This window comes from Danaus plexippus, chromosome 17 (assembly GCF_018135715.1).
Source record: "Danaus plexippus chromosome 17, MEX_DaPlex, whole genome shotgun sequence".
Taxonomy (NCBI): Eukaryota; Metazoa; Arthropoda; class Insecta; order Lepidoptera; family Nymphalidae; genus Danaus; species Danaus plexippus.
Window position 1 is genome coordinate 6,820,891 of NC_083548.1, and position 22,321 is coordinate 6,843,211.

The 22,321-nt window shown below is 35.1% G+C and overlaps 2 protein-coding genes across 3 annotated transcripts; one reads left to right on the forward strand and one right to left on the reverse strand.

Moving 5' to 3' along the window:
• The first annotated feature begins 3,569 nt into the window (after positions 1 to 3,569).
• LOC116771525 (sodium-coupled neutral amino acid transporter 9 homolog) lies at positions 3,570 to 10,414 on the forward strand. 2 transcript variants are annotated; one of them, XM_032663397.2, is made up of 12 exons: positions 3,571 to 3,832; positions 4,632 to 4,706; positions 4,815 to 4,938; positions 5,889 to 5,992; positions 6,481 to 6,638; positions 6,942 to 7,103; positions 7,700 to 7,903; positions 8,044 to 8,249; positions 8,337 to 8,441; positions 8,520 to 8,588; positions 9,377 to 9,540; positions 9,916 to 10,414. In XM_032663397.2, the coding sequence occupies exons 1-12, from the start codon at positions 3,753 to 3,755 to the stop codon at positions 10,082 to 10,084; spliced, it is 1,620 nt and encodes a 539-aa protein (XP_032519288.1). In that variant the 5' UTR covers positions 3,571 to 3,752; the 3' UTR covers positions 10,085 to 10,414. The 2 variants fall into 2 exon arrangements, with proteins under 2 accessions (XP_032519291.1, XP_032519288.1); XM_032663400.2 differs by lacking the exon at positions 9,916 to 10,414 and having other exon boundaries at positions 3,570 to 3,832; positions 9,387 to 9,534.
• On the reverse strand, positions 10,294 to 21,096 carry LOC116771142 (phosphoglucomutase). Its single transcript, XM_061523054.1, has 10 exons — positions 20,724 to 21,096; positions 20,415 to 20,496; positions 19,432 to 19,631; positions 18,957 to 19,113; positions 18,662 to 18,850; positions 17,928 to 18,128; positions 17,409 to 17,616; positions 16,720 to 16,903; positions 16,054 to 16,133; positions 10,294 to 11,154 (listed from the first exon to the last, which is right to left on the reverse strand). Exons 1-10 carry the CDS (start codon positions 20,958 to 20,960, stop codon positions 11,010 to 11,012), a joined length of 1,683 nt encoding a protein of 560 aa, XP_061379038.1. The 5' UTR covers positions 20,961 to 21,096; the 3' UTR covers positions 10,294 to 11,009.
• Between the last annotated feature and the right edge of the window lie 1,225 nt (positions 21,097 to 22,321).

Consider the following 22,321-nt stretch of genomic DNA (forward strand, 5'->3'; position numbering starts at 1 on the left):
TTAATAGAAATTTAAAATTAGTTTCACCAAGTCGATCATAGTTTGCAGTAAAGAAAAATTCTATGCATTAATTACTGTTGTAGCTTTATTCGTAAATGCACAATGATTTTCTTATTAATTTTGTCACGTCAATGTCAATCAAGCATTGACATTTGACGGTTATAGCTGACACTTTGACAAGAGCATAAGGTGGTGAAAATTGTTTTTCATAAATATTTCATCATAGTTTCATTAGTATAATAAAATGGGTAATGCAAGTGCGAAAGCTGTGGACGGTAGTGTTCCACCATTGCCCGAACCGGCTCAGGTTGAGAAGCCAAAATTGAAGCCTTGCTGTGCCTGCCCGGAGACCAAAAGAGCACGGGATGCTTGGTAAGGTTATTGCATTTTCCAAGAAATATTCATTACGTAATGTATTTTTGATAAAATATGGTGTAATGTCGCCGTTGCATATTAGTATTAATTGTTGAGAGTATTGAATAATAATGCGTAGTGTAAGTATAGTGTAATAAAAAAATGGTATCTTAAGATTAAATTTTCACTAGTACACTTCATAATTAAACCCTATAAACAGGATTAATTATATTTCATCCGAATTTTTTATTACTTTTAATTAATCTTGATCACGTTAGGATGAAAGTGTCTGTTGTTAAGTCTTGTATTTTGTTATTGACCATTATTTTCTTTATGAAAGTACATGTAAAGCTTCAGAAGCCACCTGTGTATCAGAACAGTAACAGAAAATACTACATACAGTTATACTATAATACAGTTAATACAACAGACCCTTTCATCTAACCCTTGGTCACAGTTAATGAAGAGTGATAATAACATCATGCAAAATGTAGAATAATGAAATATTTGATATAAATCTGCCAATCTTTTAACAGTATTATTGAAAATGGAGAAGAAAATTGCGGCCCGTTGATAGAAGAGCATAAGGCTTGCATGAGAAAGATGGGTTTTAACATATAATATGCAGCTTCTGATTCAAGAGTTGCCTTCAAGAACAGCTCCGAATGCAGCTCGGGAATTTGAGATTGAACTTTGTACATATTTATGATCATCTTTCATTATTTTCATGATTTATGTTAATTGTAAACTTGATGGCATTACACTGTCGGCTTTAATAATGTAAGTCACTGGCAACTTTGTTATTTCTTTATACATTGCCCAAAACATTTACTTTGTCATCGAAATTAATCATTGGAGATGTGTGACAATTGGATGAATGTGAAGTGTATGAACTACTATCTTAAACTTATTGATATTTAATATTTAAGTTATTTTCATTATTTTATTGCAACATTTCATAGATTACATAAAATCTTTTTTCCGCCATTAGTTGCCATGAAAGAAGTTCAATATCCAAATTTATAAAGAAATATGTATGATCTGAAGTGAAAACATTATTTATTTTAATAGTTGTACTTACATGTGTTTAGTAAATAAAGATGTTTTGTTTTAAATATATATTTTCTATTTCTTATATAACCATACAAACTCTTTTGTCTAATTAACAACTGGCTGTATACAAAAGGAAAATAAATTAAAAAGTATGTATCAAATGGATTCTCAAACTTCCAAAGGATATATATTCCATACATTGAAAGTGTGTGAATCCATTTTCCATTGCAATAATTTGAGGACCTCAATGTTCCAGTCTTATGTTCGTTATGTGGGACCCAGTTGACATCCAGCCACAGGTTTCAGGAAAACTGCAACACTCCTTAGAATTATATAACTAAAGTTTAAATGAAACTAATAATTTCAGAATTGTTTCGCGTATTTTATTATTTTTAAAAACTACATACTATCAATATTTCGCTTACTTTGGAGCAACCGTGATCATGGACAGACGAGATGTGAATCATATTAATAAAAAAAAATTAGAAAACGCGTAGTAATCCAAAAATATTAGTTTCATTTAAATGAATACTCACGCAAATCTAAGGTCCCATTACATATAAGTAAAACTTATTATCTATACTTAACTACTTATTATCTATACAATCTATATCTAAGTATAGATTGTCCCCTGTTAGGGCAGTAATGTCATGATATTGCTTGAAGGGTATCGGGGATCTTCTTTTTGAAACTAGGAGTAGCATTATCCGTGATACGATATTTTATCCATACAACACTGATTGCGTACGTAACAAATTAGTAAATATAAATTCCGAAGTTTAGTCGCGAATTGGTTATGAAAATTAAGTCTTGTTTAAATATTTTGACATTAGGATCTACTTAATATTCCTTTTATGTTAGTAAAAGGCGGCATAAATCCCATGTATTCAGCCATCTGAAATGACAACATAGGAGAATTGACTGTTTTATTTTTTTTTTATATCTGAGTATTATGCAATTAAAAACAATGATTACAAACACTAGATACGTGACATGATAAAATTGCTTAATATATTAAGGAGTGACATCCGTTGATATAAACATAAAAAATTTTATAACTAGTAATAACTGTACAATGTTTTCGTTTGATATTAGTGTATCATATTTTATATCTTGCTAACTATAATATCACGGATTTACTGGACCCTCGTTTATGAAAGACTTTTTTGAACAAATGAAAAGATAAATTGTCACTAACACAACTCAAAATCACATCCCTTCATAATATTATTAGCTGGTACCTAACAAAAAAACCGGCTTGAAAAGCGTCTAAATTCAACAATAGTCTTTCCTATCATAGGTTAGCAAAGTAAAGTTACATGAGACTTTGAATTATTGATTGGCGGGTAGAACAAAACACTCCCGTTCTGACTGATTTTGATCAAAACTAATATTATATAATAGTTCTCTTAATATTTCGATGATAAGACAAAGTAATTTTAGCTTTTAACTAACGTTCTAAAGACAAACAGTTATTAATAATAGCTTGCTACACTTATCTAAAATGTCTTCCTAATATATTTATGTATGTATTACGATAAGTTTAACCCATACGAGAAGGAAGGCGCGGTTAAAACGTGGTTATGTTATATAAATGTTAATAAATAAATAAAACAAACATAGTAATAAAGTTACAATGGAAACAAAATTATTTAAATTAAACTAAGTTTTTCGGATACTACGGGTTTTTATTTTATACATACGTAATCCTGACGTTTCGATTCCTTTACAGCAACCGTGATCACGGATGCACGAGATGAAAGTGTCTTTATTAAATTATTGACATGCAAATCAAAATATAAAACTTTTTATTCGACGCATTATCTTTTAGTGTCATTTACCTATGAATCAAAGTATCGTATGTGGATACATTTTATATTTTAAATTTTAATCGACATTTTTATTCATTCAATCACAAATCTTTACGATATCTAAGGAAGTTTTATGTTTTAAAAACTTACAACCCTTCGGAGCTTATGTCGTCACAGATTCTTACCAACATCGCATTTGAACATTCGCAACGTCTAAAATGGTCGCTCTTACAAAGTAATCATCTGGGACCTTGATCTTTTCAAGCCTAACCCCAATAGCGTAGTAATGCTTATCTGCTATCTTGTATAAACACGACGGGTTCACTAAGGTACAATTACATACTATCATTATCTATACGATTTCTTCACATTACGATTCGAGAGACCGTTTCGCACAACTCGGGACGCTGGCAGTGGATATCATAATTCATACCTAATTAATTTATTTTAAAAATGTATTAAACAGATGATTATTTAACTGTGGTATTAATAGTGTTCTAATATAGTATATTTACATATATCAATGTTATAAAAATGCGTTTTAAAAGAAATTCTACGCAAAACAGTGAAGATAATTCCGCGGCGACTTCGATCGAAACTTCGAACAGCTTTGGGTGAGTCATTGACCTTTTATGTATTAAGTTTTAATAACAACATTTTGGTAATAAAAGTCTTGATACAACAGTGACATGTACCTACAAACATTCAGACAAGAAGGTTCTTTGAACAACCAGCTTTACCAGACCAGGAGACTTTTTCATTAAAGTTCTAGTAACAAAATATGTGAAGATAAAAATGTTTAAGAATTAATAATAAATCCGAGACAGTTGCAATTAAAACTTCTGATTATACGAAAAAGTTTTTTTGTCTTGTAAATTAATGTCAAGAATTAGAGATATTAATTGAAAATTTAAATGACTGATTTATAACTTGTTATTGCTAACGAAATTACAGTTCAGTAATTCATTTAGATCAAAGCTGAGAAAAAAAATATCGTTCGGAAACTATGAACCCGATATAATTTATAAAAGTCAAACAATATTTTCACGCCTTTCCATTACTTCGTTATTATTATATTTTTTTGCATTTAACGATCCATTAAAAATCATGAAAATTGATTAGTCGAGTGAAACAAACGTCACTAATGTAAGAATCCTTTGCTATTAATTATCAAATAAATCAATGTGACTTGATCCTGTCCTATCGTAATAAAAAATATATTTTTATATCGTATATCGTTATACTAGTGATAATCATTATGTATGTACAACTGTATGATGTTTATTCTTTATTTAATTTATAAAACTTTTCATCAGAGAGAGAAAGAAAAGAGAGAGAGAATCCTTCTTCTAACTATTGAATAGAAAATTTAAATAAATGTATGCATACAAACAAAGGTTATCTTAATTGCAGAATTTTTGACAGCGACTGTTCAGATTTCTCGGGATGTCAGTGCGGGGAGGATATCAAGCAGACAAAAAGTTATAGGTGAAATAAATTAACTATTAGTACACATAAATGCAAATTTCTTTCAATGTGCATATTTTTTTTCTTTTTACTTTTTGAATATACTTCTAACCTCTATAACTTATTTAGCAAAACACGAACAAAGAGTTGTGCAACTCTTTGCCTTCAAAATGCAATCGATCGGGAGACGTACCCCTTGCTGCTGGGAACCAAGAACAACTACAAGACACTAAGCTCCAGTACCGATACTTTAGTAAGTATTAATACTTTCACTTTTAATGTCCACCACCTGCCAACAGGTGGAGTGACGCTCGACCACTGTACAATCAGAATAAAAAAAGTTTTGACCAAACCATGATTCATATCGTTGTTCTTAATGGTCAATGCAAACAATTTTCTTTATATAACATAATATTTTTATTTACTTTCCAATTCATAACTTATGTTATATACTTACTTATCAATATGAAAGATTAAATGGTTTTTTGTTAATCGCACAACAAAGAATATTTAACATTTTTCGATTAAAGTGTAGTTTTTAAGATAAGGTACATAAGACAGAATGATAAAGTTTTCACTAACTCCAGTCAGGACACGACGGTTCAATTAATATAGAAGTCGTACGCAATATTACAATAGTTGCAAGTTTGAATTCTGCTCAGATTCAATACATCGATGAAATTTTTCAGCGTTCTTTATTCGAAAATACATCGTAAACAAAATAAATCAATGAAAATATATAAAGACGGTAAAAACTCAGATATAGATTTCCTTAAAGTTATTAATATTTAATGGCCGTCGCGGATATCGCTGGGTTGTGATAACCAATACATACTCTTGACTCACCAGGGTTGTAAGATACTAAGGCGTAAATTTATCTTATAAATAAATTGCAATTTCTATATTTAGTGCACTTCAAGATTGATATCATTTTTGCAAATTATTATTCCAAAGTAATGAATAATATTTTATTTATTTTTTTAATTATTTATTTATCAGAATGTTTGTTTTAAACATTAAAATTTAATTAGGCTATAAATAAAATATAGTTTTTTACTATTGACAGTTGGGTTGACGTTTTCCTTTTTTTTTTTTTTATAGTACAGATTCAAGCTCAAGTCAACATCCGCTTGTTTGGCTTCCTTTAATACAATAAAAATTATATTCCCGTATATCCCGTAATCCCTTACTTTTTAATTACAGGGTCCAGCCGAATTGTCAGGAAAAGAAATTATGGCGACTTATCAGAAGACTTTAGAGCGAAGTGTGAAGTTTGATAAAAATAAACAGAGTTCCCTTGTTACTATGTGAGTAACCAGAATATGTATAATCATTTGTGCAATAATTATTTTATTTATCACTATTGTCAAAGGTCGCTGTCATCAAGCCCAATTTTTTTTTTCAATTATTATAATGTTAATTAAATTAATACACTATTTAATTTGAAAAAAAAACACATTAATATTTATTGTAAATAAGTAATAAAATTGAGATTCCTGTTCGAAGATATCTTTGTAGTAGGTGTATTTTTTATTCATAACTTCATAAAATTTCACGAAATCTGTTCACTTACTGTAAGATATTATCGTAACTACACACGCAGCGTTTTTAGTTTTACATACATTAATCTTCATATACGATAGCATCACCTCAGATTATTAAACGAATCATAGGCGATCTTTGTGTTAAGGGAACAAATTTTTGTTACTGACCGTACTTACCTTACACGATGGTCAAAGAGGTGGTATTTTTATTTTATATATATATAGATGTAAAGAATTATCTTATGTAACAGTTTCTCGATATGGAGCACTATAATGGGGTCATCTCTTCTGACGATGGCGTGGGGCGTGGAGAGAGCTGGTCTCCCGGCCGCCCTTCTCTTACTCACAGTGATGGCTGGACTCTGTCTCTACACCGCGTACATCCTAATAAGAGTCAACGCACACCACGGTATGATTATACACGTTGAAGAATGAAGATAACCTTTGTACAGCATATGTTATGAGCTTATAAGTACGTTAAATAATATGTATTCCTTTATAATAAGTTTCTTGTACGCTCATACAGCAAAACACAGACTCTCATACAATGCTAGGATCATTTGTGCTCACAAATAATATTATTCAAAGAAATATCTTATACAAAATGCATCAGAATATAAAAAAAGGCAGTATTAAGAGCGCATGATTATAACTAGCACATTATTCAGTAGCACATCTCCGAGCCAGTTCATATTGTCTTTGTATCCTGCAGGTAGTTCTACATGTGAGGTTCCCGCCTTGTGTCTGTTACTGCTCGGTCGCTGGTGGTCCAGAATCGCGCACGCCTTCAGTCTCTTAGTCCTGTTGGGAGCGACCCTCGTCTATTGGCTATTGATGGCCAACTTCTTATTTTACACCGTCAATTATTTCATGGGTACGTTACTCGGACTTGTTATTGACATTCGAAGCATTCAATGAGAGTAAAAGAAAAAACATAAAATAATTTGACATCCTACATATCAAGCTCTTAAAAACACGTAAACTATATATGGCAAATATCCAGCAAGAAAATTATTTCTCGTATTATAATAAAAGGAATACCAAGTTTGCAAGTTATATACTCTTTTTTATCAATTTCCTCCGACCGAAGAGGGTAGTCGGAGTCGTGTGTAGAACGCCCCGGGATAGGTTAGGAACAACAAACTAAACCCTAATGGTTACCCTCATGGTCTAATCGCCTCAAAGAGAAAAGAGATCGCTTCCGCATTCGACCGTGTCGCTTTAGCGGAATATTCCAGGCCAAAAATAAGGGTGTTTTGAATTAAGAGAGTGAGTACCTTTACGACACAGGTCTACATGGACTTACGGCTCGAACTTGATTCCCCCCTCCCCCCTCCTATGAACTAGACAAGGAGTCAGCAAGCTACCCGCCTTTGTCCACATGGTTGTCCCCGACGGGTATGCACAGCGCTATCGCTGTACCAAATTTATATTCTAAGATAATTTCAAACGATATATCTATATTTCCAGATGTTTCCACATCAAACCAGACGACATACGATACCAATCTAGTGTGTCCAAAGCACGAGGTTTTCATGACGTCACCCCAAACCCCTCAAGACCCCTCTCCCTACTGGGGTCTACACACCACCGTGCCTGTTTATGTCGCACTTATAATGTTCCCATTGCTGTGCTTCAAAAACGTAACATTCTTCACTCGCTTTACTTCTTTTGGTAAGTGTCATCCCATCGAAGCGATAATTTCTGTTCTCTCAAGCCAGATCTACGATCTCGCTCGTCCAAGTCGTCTTTAAGTCCAAATCTTTATATTCGTGTTATAAAAGTGATCTCTGTATATATGAATTATTTTGCAGGTACACTGTCAGTGATGTACCTCCTGTTGTTCGTGATAGTTAAGGGCTGGATGTGGGGAATCAATTTGAAGTCGATAGACATTAAATGGGAAGGTCTCCACGGGGCGAGGAACGCGGCCGTTCTCAGCGGGATGCTGGCCCTATCATTCTACATACATAATATTATCATAACGATAATGAATAACAACGCCAGACAAGAGAAAAACGTAAATATATAGATTTTATTAGAATCCAATCGATGCTCACTCGATTCGTAGCGGTTCAGCTCGGCCTTATCTAGCTCTTTGTGACAGGGTCGTGACTTGACGATAGCATTTTTGTTGGTGACTGTAACATACACGCTCGTCGGCACGGTCTTCTTCATCTGTTTTCCGTTGGAGAAGAACTGTATTGAGGACGTGAGTGCTACCATTATAACACGCCTTATCTAATTGTGTCAATAATATATAAGTAATTTATTTTTAAAAAAATTTCAGAATATTCTCAACAATTTTGAAAAACACGACGTTATGACTGTGATTGCTAGAATGCTTCTTCTATTTCAGGTGAGAAGTTTTAACTTAACTAGCTATTTATAAGAGAATATTGTTATATCGGTTATTTTTACATTTCCAGCCACGATAACTGAGGTTTCCCAAGAAATCCTCTAAGTAAATATCAATTCATGTAGGTATTCTGCTCGTAAACAAAGAATTGAAACATTTAAAAAATTTAATCTTTAATATGAAAAATAACTCTTAAAGTTTAATTTTATTGTGAGTACCCACAGTAACTGTTGTTCAAATCTAGTGAATTTAAAAAAATAAAAATGGCGGGATGAGTTCTATTTGGGTCGTAACATAATTATAACCAAACATAGGAAATAGTTATAGTGGTTTTGTATCTGACGTATAAAGATCTATGTTTATAGAAGTATTGCTGTTATTACTATGATAAATAAATAATAGATAATGCTTTATGAGGTAACAAGATTCACAGAGCCTTAGTAAGTTTTTAAAATTATCCTATGCGTCAGTTAATTTTCTGAAACGAAATATTTATTTAATTTTTTTTTATTGGTTACTGAAGACAATACACATCATGAGATCTAACACTTTTCGAGTATTAATTTAAATAAAATTAATATTTTCCGATTTACTAAGCGTTTTGCGTTATCTGAAATCTCGTCCGCCCGTGATCACGTTTGCTGTAAAGTAACCGAAACGTCTGGTGTATGCAGTTCAAAAAAATAAAAAAGCATATAAACGCGAAGTAAATACGAAAATATTAGTTTTATTTAAATAATACGCACGTTTTGAAAATAGAGTTTTGAGTAAACATTAATATATATCAGGTGATGACAGTGTACCCGCTAGTGGTGTGTCTGGTGCGCGCGGAGGCCGCTCGTCTGCACTCTCTCGCCTCAGCTCGCGGCGCCGACCTCGTCATCAACGGGAGCGTGGTGGTGGCGTGTATAGTCGTCGCGTGCATTTGTCCCTACATAGGGACCATCATACGGTATGACGCTTTAATATTTGTTCTTTATAATGTACTATTACGCTATAGGGTCATAGTACTGAGTTATGTTTATTTCGTATTGGAGTTTCAAATACTGCAGTCCTAGTAGGTTCGTTTCAAATTTTGTTAGATAGAGAGAGGAGCTTGGACGGTGGAGGTGAGCGCTTAACGCGCGTTTTATAGGGACCCTTAAACCTACACCTGGGCCGCAAGTCCCAGGCACTGTTGAAGCTCCTCTCCTTGCAACCATGGACCCGGCACCCGCACGGTGAATCCATGCTGAGAAGTTTCGTCTCTTATAAACTTGCCTCTCAGCCTAAATATCGCTATTAATATAGGATTACATATATTCTAATAAAACATGTTTCTCCTCAGTTACACGGGAGCCGTAAGCGGTCTGGTGCACGTGTTCGCGTTGCCCTCGCTACTACACATGAGGTCGCTGCAGCTCAGAGGAAAACTAAACTCAATTAAAATTATTTTTTACTTCGCCATAATAATGTTCGGGACTGTTAACTTATTGATGCAGTTCTTTATACCATAGATTATAAAAACTCAGAATATGGTTAGTGTTCCATATTTAAATTTTGATTGTTAATGTAACGGACCGCTCTGTGACGTCATCGGTTTAAATTAGCGTCTTGTGAATCTAAGAATGTTATTGTGTCGTGATTCACTTTAAATGAGTCACTGCCGCAAATATTCTTTAAGAAAAAGAAAAAACGATATCTAGTCAATAAATAAAACGAAAAATTTATATGTATGTTTTATTGAAAAATAATATACAAATATATTAAGGAACAGAAATTACAAGAGAAAAAGTCAAAAATGACTTCACTAGAACTTATTATAGTTTTTGGGTTTAAAAATCACAATTTTTTTTTCTCTTACAGCTACCAAGTTGTATGACACAGTCAAATAATAAATATACTGGCAAGAAAGACCAAAAAAACGTTTAAAAAAAGATGGCCGCTGATAAAATATTTAAACTGTACAGCTCATTAAATATTATGCCCTTGTATTGTTTTATCATAAAATCTCTTTATTTACATAAAATTCATTAGTTGTAAATATTATAATAATATAGTTTGTATATAAAATATGTGATAACTTGAAGAAATTTTCTAGAAGTTTCTTATAAGAACGCTTTCTGGAGAAGCAACAATAGTATGTATCAATGTATGTAGTGGTTCTAATTGGCGATAATGGCCAACTAGTTGGTCAAGAGAAGTATTGGCATTGGCGAGATTGGCCCATCAGTTGGCCATTCAAATTTCTCAAGTGGGTGATGATGGCCAAATAGTTGGTCATACACGGCTTATATTGATTGTATTGTGATTTCATCGTATTCTTACTAGACTTTCGCATAGAACTGCATACGGAGAGTGAAGTTTTTCATTTACAGATAAAAAAATAAAGTCTAAACTATCCGTATGTAGTTAGTAACGGTTCTGCTTGTAAGTTCTGCTCTACGTGATGACTGTCGGTTTGTCCCTGCCGGTGTATCTCCTCACTCTGCCGAACCTCATGGCGAGCGTCACCAGGGACTGAAGCCGCTCCTCGCTGGACAGGTGGATGTCGCCGTCACAGGGAGTGAACGCTTCCAAATATATACTGTGGAATACATGACCGTATAGTAAACTTTATATCATCAGTAAATATAATGTACTGCATCAACAATACTGTTACATAATTGATTAATTTAAATTTACATAACTTTAATAGCACGATGTCTCAGAACGGGAATATATTGTAAAAAATATTATCTTATATTTCAATGTATCCGCAGCTGGCAATAAACATTAAATTTAATTTAATTATACATTGAAATGTGACTGGAAAAAACTAAGCATTTATTTAATTTGCTATGATTACACATATGTATTATATATAATTAAAACATTAATATATATATATATATATATATATTTTAATATATAGTTCTAGTATAGTTTTATATGTATATATATTAATATATATATATGTCGGAGAAACACTTTTCTCAACGACATCATCGATAGTCGTTGAGGACTTGGTGGGCGTCATGAGGGTAAAGTGCGAACACAAAACACGTCGATTATGATTTTCACAATATTTTAATTAAGTTTCAGCACGTTTAAATCACAAAATCACTGTACACATTTAATGATCAGAAAGAGAACTGAGTTAAGACCGAGCAGTGAGTTCAAAGCGCCACTTCCGATCAACCAACTTCGAGGATCCAACCCGATCCACCCTCAATTTACACCTCCACCTGTGACAACTGTCAAACTGCCTTATATAAAGATGACGCCTCGACCTCACTCAAGCTACGTGCTCTGCTCTGATTGGTCGTTACTTAAATCACGATAATAATGTTATTTAATATGTGAAAAACATAACTTATAAAGTAAGATCAAATTAAAAGTTATTAGAAGCTTTTACAATTTCAATAAACATTAAACATTGCCCACTATGCGTTAAACAGTAATTCAGTTGACAATGGCTACTTAATAACTTCCTACTTTAAATATAATCACAAATCCGTTATTAGAAACATGTTTCAGGCTTTACAACAATGTAAAAATGCGTATTAAATTATATTAAGATTTCTAAAATGTGTTTAGATGATAAAGAGACAATTTTATGCAGTATCGTACAATCAACAAGCAACTCCATCAATGGCATCCTCCGACACGGCCGTCCTGACATATCACACGCCCTCGTGTGATGTTGAAGGCCGGGCATCATCATTATCAAATTGAGTGATTATTCCGGTGACAGGTCTCACACCGCACATGTCCACTCGCTTCACAACGCTGGGTGCTGCTGCTGGTGCACCCGGCGATGCCTTCGAGCAGCGTGATGCTACGTGGCCCTCAACACCACACTTGAAACAAGTGACAGAGGTCCGAGTAGCAACGGCCGTGTTGGGGCGTTCGGAGAACGGAGTTGTTTGCTGCTTGTCTTGTGGTCGGCTGAAACATTCAAAGGATTTATGTCCAAATTTTCCGCAAGAGTAACATTTGGTCGATATGGAATTTAATTTAGGGCGTTTATTATCATGCGCGGCGCTTGTAACAGTTTTCGCTGCCTCTTGGTAGTTCCTTTTGCGGTAAGAAAAGGCCATCATCTCTCGCTGCATTTTAATGCGGGTACTTATTTCTTCCGAAAATATGTGACGTTGTAATCGCGGCTCGATTTGCCTAATATGTGCAAGTATCAGCGATACCACTATCTCCTCTTTACCTAAACTACCCCAACGCGACATAAGCAGAGTAAACAGACGACTTGAATATGCAGCTAGGCTTTCACCTTCTTGCGGTTTACTATTTAGCGTGTTTAGTATCGTCACGTCACAGCTGCACACGTTTCAAGCGTATCAAAGCGGGAAAGAAAAATTTCCTTAAATTCAATCCATTTCATATTAGGAAAAGCAATTTGGGAAAACCATGTTGCGGCTGAACCTCCCATGGCTTTGCTGAGTATAAGAACTAGTTGACTTCCCTGTATATTGCGGTCCGATAAGCAGATGTCCGCCGTTGCTAGCCAAGCACGTGCGTCGCTGTCTGCTACTTCCGGCTCAAATTTAGGCAGCGTGATGGTCTTGTCCTCCGTTCTCGGTGGGTTGGATAGCGCCTCCACGAGCAGCCGCATGCTGGTTTGCTGCGCCTCAAATAATGCGCACCATCCATCTTCTGCTGGTGTCCGTAGATCTCCATTTTGTGCCGGCACCGATCCCACTTCTGATGTCGGAGAAACACTTTTCTCAACGACATCATCGATAGTCGTTGAGGACTTGGTGGGCGTCATGAGGGTAAAGTGCGAACACAAAACACGTCGATTATGATTTTCACAATATTTTAATTAAGTTTCAGCACGTTTAAATCACAAAATCACTGTACACATTTAATGATCAGAAAGAGAACTGAGTTAAGACCGAGCAGTGAGTCAAAGCGCCACTTCCGATCAACCAACTTCGAGGATCCAACCCGATCCACCCTCAATTTACACCTCCACCTGTGACAACTGTCAAACTGCCTTATATAAAGATGACGCCTCGACCTCACTCAAGCTACGTGCTCTGCTCTGATTGGTCGTTACTTAAATCACGATAATAATGTTATTTAATATGTGAAAAACATAACTTATAAAGTAAGATCAAATTAAAAGTTATTAGAAGCTTTTACAATTTCAATAAACATTAAACATTGCCCACTATGCGTTAAACAGTAATTCAGTTGACAATGGCTACTTAATAACTTCCTACTTTAAATATAATCACAAATCCGTTATTAGAAACATGTTTTAGGCTTTACAACAATGTAAAAATGCGTATTAAATTATATTAAGATTTCTAAAATGTGTTTAGATGATAAAGAGACAATTTTATGCAGTATCGTACAATCAACAAGCAACTCCATCAATGGCATCCTCCGACACGGCCGTCCTGACATATCACACGCCCTCGTGTGATGTTGAAGGCCGGGCATCATCATTATCAAATTGAGTGATTATTCCGGTGACAGGTCTCACACCGCACATGTCCACTCGCTTCACAACGCTGGGTGCTGCTGCTGGTGCACCCGGCGATGCCTTCGAGCAGCGTGATGCTACGTGGCCCTCAACACCACACTTGAAACAAGTGACAGAGGTCCGAGTAGCAACGGCCGTGTTGGGGCGTTCGGAGAACGGAGTTGTTTGCTGCTTGTCTTGTGGTCGGCTGAAACATTCAAAGGATTTATGTCCAAATTTTCCGCAAGAGTAACATTTGGTCGATATGGAATTTAATTTAGGGCGTTTATTATCATGCGCGGCGCTTGTAACAGTTTTCGCTGCCTCTTGGTAGTTCCTTTTGCGGTAAGAAAAGGCCATCATCTCTCGCTGCATTTTAATGCGGGTACTTATTTCTTCCGAAAATATGTGACGTTGTAATCGCGGCTCGATTTGCCCAATATGTGCAAGTATCAGCGATACCACTATCTCCTCTTTACCTAAACTACCCCAACGCGACATAAGCAGAGTAAACAGACGACTTGAATATGCAGCTAGGCTTTCACCTTCTTGCGGTTTACTATTTAGCGTGTTTAGTATCGTCGCTGCACACGTTTCAAGCGTATCAAAGCGGGAAAGAAAAATTTCCTTAAATTCAATCCATTTCATATTAGGAAAAGCTATTTGGGAAAACCATGTTGCGGCTGAACCTCCCATGGCTTTGCTGAGTATAAGAACTAGTTGACTTCCCTGTATATTGCGGTCCGATAAGCAGATGTCCGCCGTTGCTAGCCAAGCACGTGCGTCGCTGTCTGCTACTTCCGGCTCAAATTTAGGCAGCGTGATGGTCTTGTCCTCCGTTCTCGGTGGGTTGGATAGCGCCTCCACGAGCAGCCGCATGCTGGTTTGCTGCGCCTCAAATAATGCGCACCATCCATCTTCTGCTGGTGTCCGTAGATCTCCATTTTGTGCCGGCACCGATCCCACTTCTGATGTCGGAGAAACACTTTTCTCAACGACATCATCGATAGTCGTTGAGGACTTGGTGGGCGTCATGAGGGTAAAGTGCGAACACAAAACACGTCGATTATGATTTTCACAATATTTTAATTAAGTTTCAGCACGTTTAAATCACAAAATCACTGTACACATTTAATGATCAGAAAGAGAACTGAGTTAAGACCGAGCAGTGAGTTCAAAGCGCCACTTCCGATCAACCAACTTCGAGGATCCAACCCGATCCACCCTCAATTTACACCTCCACCTGTGACAACTGTCAAACTGCCTTATATAAAGATGACGCCTCGACCTCACTCAAGCTACGTGCTCTGCTCTGATTGGTCGTTACTTAAATCACGATAATAATGTTATTTAATATGTGAAAAACATAACTTATAAAGTAAGATCAAATTAAAAGTTATTAGAAGTTTTTACAATTTCAATAAACATTAAACATTGCACACTATGCGTTAAACAGTAACTCAGTTGACAATGGCTACTTAATAACTTCCTACTTTAAATATAATCACAAATCCGTTATTAGAAACATGTTTTAGGCTTTACAACAATGTAAAAATGCGTATTAAATTATATTAAGATTTCTAAAATGTGTTTAGATGATAAAGAGACGATTTTATGCAGTATCGTACAATCAACAAGCAACTCCATCAATGGCATCCTCCGACATATATATATCTGTTTTGTATATGAGTAATCTCATTGTGTTATATTTTGGTGCAACAGAAAGGTTCATTTCAACAAATTTAAAAGATATTTTTTTTATGTCGCCCATACAAGTATTCAGACCCAACTTACCAACATAGAATCTCAAACAACCCCAATTATGATACAATAGTTATTCTGCCACAGACAGACAGACAAGACATTCCGTTAAGAACACCCAACATCTGCAGCACTGCACTCAATGAGGATAACATGTAAATATACTACTAATGGTTGTAGCAGGTGGAGTCGGGTCCAGCGCTTGTATGTCATGGAATTATTAAATGTTGAGTGTGATAAGTAATAAGTGTGCCTCACCGTAACGTGGCCCCCTGGCTGCCGGTGCCGCTCAGCCTGTATATGATGCGGCTGCCGTTCTCAAAAACCAGACGAATACCCTGGAACACGTATACGTATATATTATTATTTGTTTTGTCCATACATACAGCTGTCCAAAGACCAGCTCGATACTAGATGTATTCTCTCCGAGCTAACCATAGGCGTGCACAATTAAATAAAATATATAGTGCTGTACAGAAAGATAATAAAACTAATTTAGATAAAAAATTATGTGTAGGAAAATGTAACAAATTAAAATATTTGTAATACTTTAAATGACGAAGATTCATGTTCCTTCAACAAAATCCGCATATATGCATATGAATAAAAATAACATCCACACAAACAATAAAAACAATTGAAAAATTCCCGGTAAAAAAATTTAATCATCCTTTAAATGAAACTAATATTATTCGGATAAACTACGCGTGATTTTATTTTTGTAAAAAACTAAATACTCCCGACGTTTCGGTTACTTTACAGCGACCGTGATCACGGGCGGACGTTATGTCCTCTCCTATCAAAAAACGATTTCTTTCGTAGCTGTTATCATTTACATCAATCAATGGTCACTTAAATCGGTTCACTGAAGAGCAATCCTCGGGAGGTCATCAATTCCACAGAGGTTGTCGGACCTCATCGTACCTGGTTCAAGGCGACGCTGCGGTCTATGGGGTCCATGTATGAGAAGTTGTCGGCGGCGACGACCGCGTTCTCTACATCCTGTATATAATGCTTGGATCCCACGAACCCCTCGGCGGTGACCGTCCGCTCCAGGTCGGTCATCAGCTGGCGGCACGAGTCCAGCGAACACTCCTCGAAGTCATGTCTAGAAGCGAATATAGTTTCACCAACTTATCTGCAGGTGTATGGAGCAAAAACGATGACCGATAAAGCTAAGGGGAAAATATATAAATTTAACAAATATATAAAATTACATACACGAGGAGGAACAGCAATGAAGCCAATATTACGTGAAATTCTTTGTAGAAGTGGGAGCGAGAGGTACAACAGCTAAATCTCTCTACAACCTAATGAAAGACTTGGGCCTGTCCAGAACTAATATCAATTCATTATTGGAACGTACTTCGAAGGCAGCCCTAGTAGGTTCGTTACAAATTTGGTTAGGTAGAGAGAGGAGCTTTGACGGTGAAGGTGAGCGTTTAACGCTCGTCAGATAGGGTCTCCTTAAACCTACACCTGGGTCGCAAGTCCCAGGCACTGTTGAGGCTCCTCTCCCTGCAACCATGGACCCGGCACCCGCACGGTGTATCCATGGAATGATGAGAAGTTTTGTCTCATCCTTCTATTTAATGTATAATATTTTTCTGTACCTGGCGAAGTAGTTCCTGCCGTACTTCCTCCAGTGCCTCATGAGCAGTTCCTTCACGCTGAGTCCGCTGTGAGCGATCACGTTGAGCCAGGCCAGCGCCGCCCATACGCCGTCTTTCTCGCGGATGTGGTCAGAGCCGGTGCCGAAACTCTCCTCGCCGCAGAGCGACAGACGGTCAGCATCCATCAGGTTACCGAAGTACTTCCAGCCTGATGGAAAACTCTATTAATGTACGCCCTTGTGATTATATATATATATATGTAAAAGAAAGTGGTGTTAGTTACACTATTTTTAAGTTTCATTTACTCCACGTGTTGCATGGTGGGTTCGATTCCTAGTTAGACAAATAATCGTATGTACTGTAACGAAACAGGCATTCATATTGGTTAAAATAATCTTTAATCGTAATGAAGGTGAACATAGATAAAATATATGTGAATATTATTAGTAGTTTGCCAAACTAAGACAATGTTTCTGTACGGAGTATATGATAATGATAGCTATATAATATTTGCTACACCTGTGGGTACTTCGAACATTTCCTTGTTCATTTCTTTGGCGACGAGATCAACGGCGGCGGCTGTGGGCATAGAGCGGGCGAACCCCTTCACACCCGTCCGCTGGAAGTAGGGGATGACGTGCAACCAGGACGCGAGGATGGCCAACGAGTCTGCGGGGGTCACGAACATGGCGCCGCGGCCCAAGATCATGTTGCGGTCACCTGATATAGTGTTGGAAACAGGTCGCATCAGATATATAGGGTCGTACAACTACAGCCGAACATCTTTTGAGCTGATCGTCTTTGGTGAGATCTTTGCTTATTGATTGCTTACGAAGGCAAACTCATTGATAGATGCCCCAAAGTGAAACATTTGCCTTTTTTTATAAATATACTTAAAAGGCCTCGGAGATCTGTCATATGTATTGTAATACCAAAAAATTTTCTTCACATAAGAAGTAATATTTATCTCACTTCTTTTTTGCATCCCCAAGTCTTAAGTAAACAATTTTTATGTAAAGTTCGTGAGTTGATTGTCAAAACATTGTTAGCAATTAATATAAGTCTCCCGTTCTCTCGAACTCTTATGATGCTGATGGCTATAGTCTTTAATGCACACAAAAATAACGAAAAACAACAGAAAATAAACGATGTTATAAAAAAATGAGGAATCATAGCTTGATATCATATCGTGGTGATTTGTACTAAAGTGTTTTAACCCTAGGGCTTGAGACGCAATATCTTCTACCACCCACCGTCCCCATCGAAAGCTGCTCCAAAGTCGTAGTCTCCCTTCCTGACCTCTCTGACCAGGTCCTCAGCGTACGTGAGGTTGGGGTCCGGGTGAATTCCACCGAAGTCCTCCATAGGAACCACTCTGCGAAGATTGTCCTCCGTAGCTCCGAGCTCATCGACGAAGATGCGTTTCACGTAAGGGCCGGTCACTGAAATTATTAACTAGTTTATGATCGCGCCCTCGCATTGAATTCGGCATAACAGGAACCCAGAAACCAGTGCTGTCTTTGGTTATCTTTATGACGTAATGCTCACCTCCGTTCATGGAATCAATGAGTACATTGAATTTCTTCTTGTCTTCGGATCCCTCCAACAGGGTTTTGATCAGCGGGAAGTTGAATATCTCCTTCATATAATCCAAATAGTCCTTCACCGAGTCTATAACTTCTACCACGAAATCTTTATCTTCAATCTTTAAAGATAAATATCTTTTCAGACACTGGCACATCTCTAATGAGTATAGTCAAAGAGACTACAATTAATATAGCATGTAATGATTACTATTTTAAGCCATTACCAAAATTACTTATACTAAAAATAGCTTCTAGTATTTTCTTATTTACTAAAGCTTTCTTAAGGCCGAAATAATGAACAAGTAAATTTTATACAGATTTTTTTTAAATAGATAAGAGTTATGGAAATAAAGAACAAGGAATAGACATCAAATAAATTGTTGATTACTCTTCTTTGTATAGGTCGCTTCCACGGTCTATAGCAGCGATATTCTTACCTTGAATCTAGTTATTCCGATAGTTGTTATATCACATTTAATGTTTGGCACAATCTTATATGATTTGATGATGGTGCTGTGACGGTAGATTTCATTAGTCACACCATCCGGAGCCGGCCCTCCGTTGCTTGTGTTGAATTTGATGCCGAAGTCGTTGTCTACACCACCGGGGTTGTGTGAAGCGGTGAGGATAATTCCACCTGATTAAGGAGTGTAAAAATATTATATTTATATATATATATATATATATATGAAATACTCTTATTGTACTAACATAATAATTGTAGCAGGATTTAAAATTACTGCTATGTAATGGGTAGAGCCGGACAAGTATGACGATACAGCCTACAAATGAGAACCTAAATCGAAACTTATGTTCTAATATCGCGTTTGTACCGCAATTTATGTACTTTTCACAGCCAGCTTTTGCTTTGACCTTGAGATATGGGAAAAAATAATTGCATGCATGACTTTTATTCAAAGTCATACCTCAAAAATTAATTTTATTATCATCTCAATTATAAAGTTAAAGGTACATTAAGTAATAACTCTTTAAAACCAAACAGATAAAGAACTTTTTTATTATTATTTTGGACAGACAATGGTTTTTTTTTTTTGGCAGGTTTGCTTTTTATAAATTGCTATTAAAAATGGCAGGGGGCACTTCATTTGTATGCAGTATGTATTATGTAATGTTCATTGAAATAGCAAATATTTAAAACAGTATTTATATAATTGAATTACATTTTGTTAATATTTTTAATACAAATGCCAACTTCTTTCCTTGGTGGTATGAGTTTACACATCATTTTCGTCAATAATTTTTTCCTATCATAATGATTATTAAATTTCAATAGCATATTTACTATCTGTTAAATGAAGGAATTATCTTTTAATCTACATGTGACTAGATATCAATATAAAAAATTAATAAGGAAATATAATTAAATAATTCTATATAAGGGTATTAAATTTATAATCACCCAATGTTTCATTCTTCCTTATGAGATGGGACACTGCTGGCGTAGACAGAAGACCATTCTGTCCAATAATGAGTTTACCAACCTGAAGAGAATGTGTTCACATACTAAAATTTCATAGTTTGAGTATTTTAATTATATATCTTTATGATCGGAGCTAAAAATATTTGTTAGCTTTTTTAAAACAATTTGGGAGACAGTTGATATTTGTCGGGTTCAAAATTCATATATAAAAGTGCTATAAGAATTTTTTTTGGGTATTAGAGCATAATTCAATTTATATTAACAGAGAAATATAAATTTTTTACTTACACCATTACCAGCACAGATCTTAATAATCGTATCGACTACTTCTTTGACCAAATATCTTCCATCTCCTCCCACGACCAGAGTACATCCCTCCAATTCCTCGTTAACATTTAAAATACTCTGAATAAAGTTTTCTACGTAATTCTTTTGAAGAAAAACTTTAACTTTTTTACGTAAACCACTGGTACCCGGCTGTTGGCCCTCAAAAGGAACCGTCTCGATTTCCTCCACTGTTAACATTTTTAGTTAATACTAGAATGTTCTAGCTACCCAGGCAATGTATCTTTAGACTCTTCACCCAATTGCAATTCTGATATCTCGAGTTCGTAAGGTCAGATATTGCCGCACAAAACACTAGCCAAGAACTACTTTAACTGTCACACAATGTCAAACAAGGTCGGAACGCTCCGTTTCAACCTAAATAGTCTTATTAAATTTTATATAACCGTAATAAAATAAAAACTTTTATATTTATAAAACTTTAACAAATACTTTCTTTTTAAAACAATTTAAGATATTATAAATAAAAAGTAATATTTACCTACTTTACAACAATTTGATGATCAGAAATATATTTTAACGAATAAGTTAAATGTTGATCGAAAAATGGTATAATGGTATACATTGATGTTATTTTTTTAAATATTCAGTTACACAAAACGTAAAAAAATGAAATATTTTTAGAATATTTTACTGATTGCATTTGTTGAAAGATCAATTAAAATATTATGTGTTATTTATAAATATTTTTAAAATAATAACTGTCCAACGAGAAACAAAAATTTTTGTGTAACAGTTTTATTCAAATATTCTATAATACATTGTCCACTTTTATATTTTTTATTATATCCCCAAAATTTTCTCTTTATGATATACATTGAAGATATGAATTGTGAACTCTTCTTTATAGTTAAACAATTATAACGACGTTAGAAGAACTATAACGACGTTGTACAGAAATTATAATTTTACTACTATTTCATAGTATTTTTATTTTAAATTTTTTATTATCTTTTGACACTAGTTATTTCCCATGTCTCCGTCCGCTCAAATTTCCATTTACACCAAGTTGTTTACTTGTAAATATTATATTTTCCATCCTACTTGACAAGAATAAGTTGAATAAACGTAACAGATATATTATTATACTAATGCTTTATAGTATTCTTATTGGTTAGCGCTTTCCGAGCCAAGTACTATTGTAGTGATTAGAAATTAAATTAATTTTATAAAAAGATCTGCTTTTGCCTGCGATTTCTTCCTCGTGAATTGTACTAAATAAATAAAAGTTAACTTACTAACTAACTGGGAGGCAGTTAAATTTCATGAATATACATTTAAAAATATTTTAACATAGATCATAAGAACTTTTTTTCAACATATGTTTTTGATAAAGAAAATTTTTTTCTATAAACTAAGCCTAATGTTATTGCATTGTTAAAAGCCAAATAGAATGTTTTATGTCGCTTAGATTTCATTTATTTTATATACAGATCTTATTCTTCCTAAGGTTTTACAAATTACAATCTAGATGTGTATATCTTACTTACTATTGTAAGTGTATGTAGGATGATAGATACAATTAAGTCATTAAACGTATC

Coding starts and splice junctions, on each gene's coding strand:
- LOC116771525 (XM_032663397.2), top strand. CDS start 3,753: ATGCGTTTTAAAAGAAATTCTACGCAAAACAGTGAAGATAATTCCGCG. Junction 7,904..8,043: donor CACTCGCTTTACTTCTTTTG/GTAAGTGTCATC, acceptor ATTATTTTGCAG/GTACACTGTCAGTGATGTAC. Junction 9,541..9,915: donor TACATAGGGACCATCATACG/GTATGACGCTTT, acceptor GTTTCTCCTCAG/TTACACGGGAGCCGTAAGCG.
- LOC116771142 (XM_061523054.1), bottom strand. CDS start 20,960: ATGTTAACAGTGGAGGAAATCGAGACGGTTCCTTTTGAGGGCCAACAG. Junction 18,129..18,661: donor AGCAGCTTTCGATGGGGACG/GTGGGTGGTAGA, acceptor ACACTATATCAG/GTGACCGCAACATGATCTTG. Junction 17,617..17,927: donor AATGTTCGAAGTACCCACAG/GTGTAGCAAATA, acceptor GTTTTCCATCAG/GCTGGAAGTACTTCGGTAAC.